The sequence below is a fragment of the Myotis davidii genome, unplaced genomic scaffold (genome assembly GCF_000327345.1).
Source record: "Myotis davidii unplaced genomic scaffold, ASM32734v1 scaffold149, whole genome shotgun sequence".
Classification (NCBI taxonomy): domain Eukaryota; kingdom Metazoa; phylum Chordata; class Mammalia; order Chiroptera; family Vespertilionidae; genus Myotis; species Myotis davidii.
This window is the reverse complement of record NW_006352194.1, coordinates 348,627-357,187: the sequence shown is the minus strand read 5'-3', so window position 1 is coordinate 357,187 and position 8,561 is coordinate 348,627. Positions and strand designations below refer to the sequence as shown.

Below are 8,561 nucleotides of genomic sequence, written 5' to 3'. Positions count from 1 at the left end.
CTCTCCAGCATCCCCCGAGGGGTCCTGGATAGCGAGAGGGCACAAGTCAGGCTGAGGGACCGCACTGATGCACAAACGGGCCTAGGGAGGGACCACAGGAGCGCTCCAGGGCATGTCCAGTTCATTTTGCTCAGTCCCGATCGGCCGGACCCCAGCAGCAAGCTAACCTACTGGTCGGAGTGTCTGCTCCCTGGTGGTCAGTGCATGTTATAGCGAGCGGTTGAGCAACCTTAGCATATAATTAGCATATTACGCTTTGATTGGTTGAACGGCCGACTGGAACACCAGACACTTAGCATATTAGGCTTTTATTATATAGGAGGATCTCTTCCTGCCTTCTTGGCAGGGAGGAAATAGTGAACATTCCTTTAGATTTTTATCAGAGTTATTTCTACAAAGTTATATATATATATATTACAGAAACAGGTTATTGTGATATGTGAAGACATTTGCTTAGTACTAAATAGAACTCAATTATGGTTCTATGATTTTTAGATACTTGTATCACTTTGTTTTTTCTCTGTGACCTTTCACTTCTTCACAATATCTCTTATCTCTGATTGTATCTATCTCCTTTTCATTTGTAGTAACCTAGGAAACCATAAACAGAGCTTTGCTTCTTACATGAGAGCCCAAGGATGTCCTTTATGAGTGAGTTGTTTTTGTGATAATTTTGGCTATGCAAAAGTCTATTTATAAAAAAACTTATTGTCTGGTTATTCACTGTGTTCTGAATAGCTACAGTTGCTAGATCAGTGTAGTTGAAGCTGAGAATTTAGTTTAAGAAGATTCATCAATCAAATACATTCTAGGTAAGAAGTCAATGCCAAAATCAGCCACAGTTTCAAATTCAACATTAACTCATTTCATTTACTCCTAATCTGATAAAGAATTTATAGAAATATAGTAAGAACCTCTGCTTCACCAGGGCACTGAGATATTTTAGTGCAACTCGGATCTGTAAAATTTGTTGAAAAGTAAATATAAGGATAGTACGGGGAGATGTAAAAATCTTAAAAGGTTGACGGACATGGTAATTGCCTTGAAGCATTAAAAAAACAAAAAGCCATATTATTTTCTTTCCTATTAAACACATGAAATGACTTATTTGAGGAAATAAAAGAATATCAACATCTCTAGCATGAATTAGGAGAACTGCCCCCGCAGCCTCCAGTTCAAGACCATTAAAAAAATCTTGTCCAGGTTAAGCACAGCTAAAGTTCTTGCTATATCTAATTTTCAATAAAAAGAATTTGAGAATATTATTTTTAAAACATTTATTATATGAAATTTGGATATTAGTACCATGATTCACAATTTCTAGTAAACAAATTGCTATTTCAATGTCATAATAACTTTCAGATTTATTGTAATCAATGTTTTTTTCTAAATGGGTTCTGAACCAAAGGTATTGGATTTGTGAACATGTTTATAATTATACTGTACTAAAATCCTACCTTATTAGTAAAAATAACATTAACTGAGAATCTTTTGCAAGTCTCATTATTTCATTTTTTTTAAAGTTTTAAAATGTAAAATGCCTATAAACTGGTTCTTTTTATAAGGTTAAAAATTAGGGCAAAATGTCCAAGATAAAGGAATAGTTAGTTTCTAATGTTTTTGACCAGAAACACGAAGTACTTAATACATAATTATTTTATGAAGACAAGAGTAATAAAAGACAATATGGATACTGCCGCCAGCATTACTGTAACCCTGTGTTTAAGCATATAAGCATCTTCCTTCAAAAGCACCCTTCCAAGAATTCTAAGTAATAGTAGTATGATTTGATCATAGAGCATTACTGCCCATAGCAAATGATGAAACAAAATCTTTGTTTCCTGACCACTAGTCCACAGTTGTATGCCTACAACTACAAAGCTTCTCAAGTCATTTTAAGCACAAAAAGCCTGATGTGGAGCAACAGCCGGGTCTAACAATGGGAAAGGAAGTCTTTCTCTGAGTGCCATCCTCCTGCTGCCCCACACTGGGGTCTTATCATAAACTTTACCCAAGTCTCTGAGCACAAATATGTGTCACTATGGGTTAGTCAATAACCAAACTAACCTGAGCAGTTCAGTTTATAGTACACACAAATGTAAGATTTTAGTATATTGGCTGAAACTGACAGGCATTAGGCATGGATTACAAACTCAGAAATAAGAGCATTTCTGTTTCTCTCTTCTTGTGAAGTTACCAACAAGGACTATCATGAAACATAACCCTCAATTTTTTTCTAGTAGTTATTACGAGCCAAGGAATGCCTAAAAGTAAGAAGGCGGTCACTATCATAAAAATTAGCCAGATGAGCCAGGAAAAATAGCAATGTAGAAACCAGAAGCAGGCAACATGAATACATCCATAATCTGTGGCGGTCTGTTGAAAGATTTTCTAATTCCCAGCTAGTTTCAGTAGAGGCTACAGAGATAGAATTTTATTAACATATTGCATATTTTAAAATAATATAATAGTCTCTCATTTTTTTTTCATACCAGTTCAAGGAAAGCAGGGAATAGGTAATAAACAACCCTAATATATCTATCAATTTACATACACAGAAAAAAATCAGTGCAGATATCAAGTGTACAAAGAATCTCAAACTGTCTTCTCGTAAATCATTCTAATTTATAGTTCATGTCCAAGATGCCTATAACCAAAGAACAAAATTTTCTATGCATATAAGGTTGTATAAAATTGGGGATTTCCCCAAATATAAGACATATTCAGATTGCCTGGCTTTAGCAAACCAGTCACCTCAAAATACATTTATTATGCTTACTTAACCAAGGTACCATGTTTAATATAAAGTAAAATCAATAGTAATGTCTCAAAGATTTTCCACAAATACTTAAAGAATCCAGGTTTTATAGTTGAGACTTAGTACCTTGGAAATTTGGTGGCTAACTTTGATAGATAGACAAATGAGTATTGAAAAATCATGATTTTATATTACATGCATCAAATATGCTGTTGGGAAGTTGGCAAACCCAACTTTTATAACACCTGTAATTGAGTAGATGCTCTACAAAGAACAACTCATCTCTCCGCTTCCTGATCAGCCATGCTTGCTTTTTGGGAAAAGATCAGTTTCTGGGGGATAAAAAACAATATTCTTAGAAACTGCTTATAATAAGATGCCTTACCAAAGGGAGGTAGTCCATACGTTTGGGTTGCCTGAGGGTAGACAGCATACGGTTGAGACTGCTGTAGTGTCTGGTACTGAGTCTGCCCAGGATAAGCAGTTTCCGAAACAGGAACTGAGAGGATATGTGCATACGGTCTAGAAAAGTTCAAGAAAACAAAAACTTGCATGTGTGATTTATTTTAGTAATGAAAAATAGGAGAAATAGCTAATACCACTAAATGCCAAGAATCAGTAATGAGGAGACTAACCTTCCACAAAATGTCTCTGTGGTCAAAAAGTAGAGCTAATATTTCCTTTCCAGGTTCTACTACAACCTACCTAAGAAACAATTTTATGAAAAATTTATAATTTTCAAATATCCTCCAATAAAAAAAAATATAGTTTTAAAAAGGATGGATCAAACTTGTTTATGCCCTTATGTCTACATATAGAACAAAACTAAACTAATAGAAAATCGGATAGAACAGGCTTCACAACTGGCTCTTGTTCTTCACCCAGCCTTCTGGGCCAAACTAATGCTCTTTTAAAAATTATTTTAAAAATATTTTTATTGATTTCAGAGAGGAAGGGAGAGGGTGAGAGAGATAGAAACATCAATGATGAGAGAGAATCACTGATTAGCTGCCCCCTGCACGCCCCCTACTGGGGATTGATCCTGCAACCCGGGCATGTGCCCTTGACTGGAATTGAACCCAGGACCCTTCAGTCCACAGGTCAACATTCTATCCACTGAGCCAAACTGGCTAGGGCCAAACTAAAGTTCTAAGAGGAAAAGTGGGGCTTAGAAAAGAGGGTGAGGCTGGTAGAGAAAAGGCAAGGGAATAGAAATGGGCTCCAATATTGTCAGATCAAGCCCATAAAACAGGAGCCAGATAATAAAAATATGGGAAGTCCCAGATAGGACTTGGAATTTTCCCACTGATTTTTAAGCCAGAGTATACTGCTACTAAATGGTGCCAACCACATCAGGTTTAACTAGGGATTTGAATTCAGCAGTGAAACTTCCGGTAATATATACTAGCTAGATGACCTCACATTACTTTTTCATCTGTTTTTTTTTTTTTTTTATTCCTCACCCAAGGATATCTTTCCATTGATTTTTAGAGAGAGTGGAAGAGAGAGGGAAAGACACAGAGATATATTGATGTGAGAGAAACATATCAACTGATTGCCTCCTGCACAAGCCCTGACCAGGGCCTGGTCCAGGGAGGAGCCTGCAACCGAGGAACATGCCCTTTACCAGAATCGAACCTGGGGCCCTTCGAGCCACAGGCCGACGCTCTGTCCACTGAGCCAAACTGGTTAGGGCTGACCTCATGTTTCATTCATGCAATAAGATGAACCCACATTTTATGCATTGAACTTTTAGATAAGTTATATTATATGGTGAGTTATGCTGCACTTACAAGAAAAAGTGTTTCATGTACCACATGAGTAATAATGATAATACTGGAGGGAAGAGTTGTTTCAGAAGGCAAAAAGATTCTTTTCAGGTTTGGAGGAGAAGAAAACGAAGGAAGGCTATAAAGAAGTGGTATGTGGCCGAAACCGGTTTGGCTCAGTGGATAGAGCGTCGGCCTGCGGACTGAAAGGTCCCAGGTTCGATTCCGGCCAAGGGCATGTACCTGGGTTGCGGGCATTTCCCCAGTGGGGGATGTGCAGGAGGCGGCTGATCCATGTTTCTCTCTTATCAATGTTTCTAACTCTATCTCTCGCCCTTCCTCTCTGTAAAAAATCAATAAAATATATTTTAAAAAAAAAAAGAAAGGAAGCAGCCTTAGACAGTACTTAGTCAAATGAGCACGGCTGTGTTCCACTAAAACGTTTAAAAAAAAAGAAGTGGTATGTGAACTGAGCATATACAGAATGTGCAGGAGAGGGAAAGAAGTGTGTTCTAGGGAAATAGAAAAACTCTGGAAGGGGTACACAGGAAGGAAAGCAAGGGCTTCAGCCTGCAGGAAGCACAGATTATATTAAGGCAGGCATATAAAGGGAAGGGAAGTAGTGAGAGAGAGAAAAAGACAGATAGCCAAGACCTTGAACACCAGGCTAAAGAGTTCAGACAAATCTGAAAGAAGTGGGAGTCACTGAAATTGTTGAGCGGAGTAACAAAATCAGAGTTGCTCCTTAATAAAGATCAGTTTGGCATTGCTCTGTAAATGGGTTAGAAGAGAGAAAAATGAAATAGAGGTCCAGTTAAAAAAGTCATACAGGAGCTCTGAATTAAGATAGAAGGCATATGCCAGGCCTGTGTTGCTCAGTGGTTGAACATCAACCCTGAACCACGAGGTCACCAGTTTGATTCCCGGTCAGGGCACATGGCTGGGTTTCTGAGCTCGGTCGCCATTTGGGGGCATGCAAGAGGCAGCCAATCAATGACTCTCATCGATGTTTTTATCTCTCTATCCCTCTCCCTTCCTCTCTCTCAAAATCAATAAAAACATTAAAAAAAAAAAAGATAGAGGCATAGCTAATAAGGTATACTGAATATAGTAGGTATACAAATCTTTTTTGAATAAGTAAATGAATTTCGAATATGCAATATATTCTCATCTCTGGATTCTAAGAGACTGAATTTGAAAATTTCTATTCTTCTTAGCCAGATCTGAGACCAAGAAATAATTCAGGTTGTAGCTATTAATCAAATTGCATGGGGAATTATTTAAAATCTTAGTGATTAATCTCCAGATATGCCCTATTTAATATAGTGTCTTTACAGCTCAAAGTATTTTGTTAACTCCATAATATCTCAAAGAACAGGTTTAGTTATTTCACAGAAGAAAACCACATGAAAATGACTGGCCCAAGTATGCTATTAGTGTTAATACCAGATTAGAATTTGGAAAACTCATTGAGTTAACTTTTTAATTAGTGTTATTTTTAACTGGTGCAAAATCAAGGTACAAAGGGGCACAAAAAGGAGGGAAATGCCAGTTTTCTTTTTACAACAGTCCCACAGGCATCATTGATCTGCTACAAATTTCTATGAATCCTGCATTATATAAGCACATAGGAATATATCCTCATTTAATAAGCACAGTTGTACGTGTTTATGTATACACTAGAGCAGGGGTCCTCAAACTTTTTAAACAGGGGGCCAGTTCACTGTCCCTCAGACCATTGGAGGGCCGGACTATAGTTTAAAAAAAAACTATGAACAAATTCCTATGCACACTGCACATATCTTATTTTGAAGTAAAAAAACAAAACGGGAACAAATACAATATTTGTATTTGCATGTGGCCCGCGGGCCAAAGTTTGAGGACCCTTGCACTAGAGGCCTGTTGCACGAAAAGATTCGTGCAATAGGCTTTCCCTTCCCCTGGCTGCCGGCACCGGTTTTCCTCTGGCATCCGGGACCCAGGCCTTTGCTCCGGCCAGAGCCGCCTTCAGACCTTCGCTGCTCTGGCCGGAGCCGCCTTCAAGCCTTCGCTACCCCGGAACACAATATTTGTATTTGCATGTGGCCCGCGGGCCAAAGTTTGAGGACCCTTGCACTAGAGGCCTGTTGCACGAAAAGATTCGTGCAATAGGCTTTCCCTTCCCCTGGCTGCCGGCACCGGTTTTCCTCTGGCATCCGGGACCCAGGCCTTTGCTCCGGCCAGAGCCGCCTTCAAACCTTCGCTGCTCTGGCCGGAGCCGCCTTCAAGCCTTCGCTAGCATGTGGCCCGCGGGCCAAAGTTTGAGGACCCTTGCACTAGAGGCCTGTTGCACGAAAAGATTCGTGCAATAGGCTTTCCCTTCCCCTGGCTGCCGGCACCGGTTTTCCTCTGGCATCCGGGACCCAGGCCTTTGCTCCGGCCAGAGCCGCCTTCAAACCTTCGCTGCTCTGGCCGGAGCCGCCTTCAAGCCTTCGCTACCCGGGCCGGCCGCCCCAGGTCGGGTTGCACACGGGACGCCTGCCACCCCGGGTCGCAGATAGCAGGCCCGGATGGTGGCAGGGCAGGCGGGATGGCCCTGTCCCACCCTGCCTGCAATATGCAAATTAGCCGCCATCTTGGTTGGCAGTTAATTTGCATATTGCACTGGTTAGCCGATGGGAGGCATAGCGAAGGTACGGTCAATTACCATGTTTGTCTATTATTAGCTAGGATAGGCTCACTATCAATGCACAACTGGCAGCTTGGCATACACAATGTTCTGCACCTAATTAGTCAGGAGATGATTAACATGGTGGATTTTAAATGCTGATCTTAACCCCTCACAGGCTACTTCATAGTGACTTCAATCCACTAAACCTGTCTAACTTCAAGTCCACTTCTACTCTGAGGATAGTCCTAAGACAAGAAACTGAACATAAATAGGTTGAGAAGTCCCAGTATGAGGCTGGCTTGAGCTATTTTTATTGATCTGTCTATCAAGGTAAAGGAAACAGAAAATGATCAGAGGTTAATCAGTAATATGCTTTGATCACTAACAGTATTTTTCATTTTCAGTGCCTATTTATTTAGAGCGGGAGTGGGGAATCTTTTTTATGCCAACAGCTATTTGGATATTTATATCATCATTCACAGGCCATACAAAAATATCACCTTAAAAATTAGCCTGCTAGCCCTAGCCGGTTTGGCTCAGTGGATAGAGCGTCAGCCTACGGACTGACGGGTTCCAGGTTCAATTCTGGCCAAGGGCACATGTGTGGGTTGTGGGCTCGATCCCCAGTGGGGGGTGTGCAGGAGGCAGCCAGTCAATGGTTCTCTCTCATCATTGATGTTTCTATCTCTTACTCTCCCTCTCTGAAATCAATAAAAATATATTTTTTAAAAAATTAACCTGCTATATTTAGTCAAACATATAATTAACTCACCCCTGCCTTGGCAGGGTCAGACCAAATGATTTCGAAGGCCTTATACAGCCTTCGGGCCAGATGTTCCCCACCCCTGATTTAGAGTGAGCTCCTGAGTAACAGTGATCTATTCCAGGCAACCATCTACTTTTTAAAAGGATATTATAGCCCTGGCTGGTGTGGCTCAGTTGGTTGGAGCATCATCCCATACATCAAAAGGTGGCAGGTTTGATTCCTGGTTAGGGCACATACCAGGGTTGCAGGTTCTATCCTCAGTTGGGGCGCATATGGGAGGCAGCTGATCAATCTTTCTCTCCACCGCCCCCCCCACCCCAAAATCTATAAAAAGCATAACCTCCGGTAAGGAATGAATGAATGAATGAATGAAAAGATATTACACAGACTCCATATTTGGAGAGAATAAAAAAATTGGAGTAAGGCCCTAGCTGGTTTGGCTCAATGGATAGAGTGTCAGCCCTCCAACTAAAGGGTCCTGGGTTCAATTGCGGTTAAGGCCACACACCTTGGTTGCAGGTTCAATTCCCGGCCCTAGTCAGGGCAAGTGCAGGAGGCAACCAATCAATGACACATCAATGGTTCTCTCTCTGTCTCTTTTTCTCCCTTCCACTCTCT

The 8,561-nt window shown here is 40.6% G+C and overlaps 1 protein-coding gene across 1 annotated transcript in view; it reads right to left on the bottom strand.

Moving 5' to 3' along the window:
• The window catches only part of EYA3 (EYA transcriptional coactivator and phosphatase 3), a 100,281-nt gene that overhangs the window by 38,826 nt on the left and 52,894 nt on the right, over positions 1-8,561 (bottom strand). Inside the window, exon 6 of the mRNA XM_015557185.1 lies at positions 3,144-3,280. Coding sequence (XP_015412671.1) covers positions 3,144-3,280 — 137 coding nt within the window. The remainder of the gene's footprint in view (positions 1-3,143; positions 3,281-8,561) is intronic.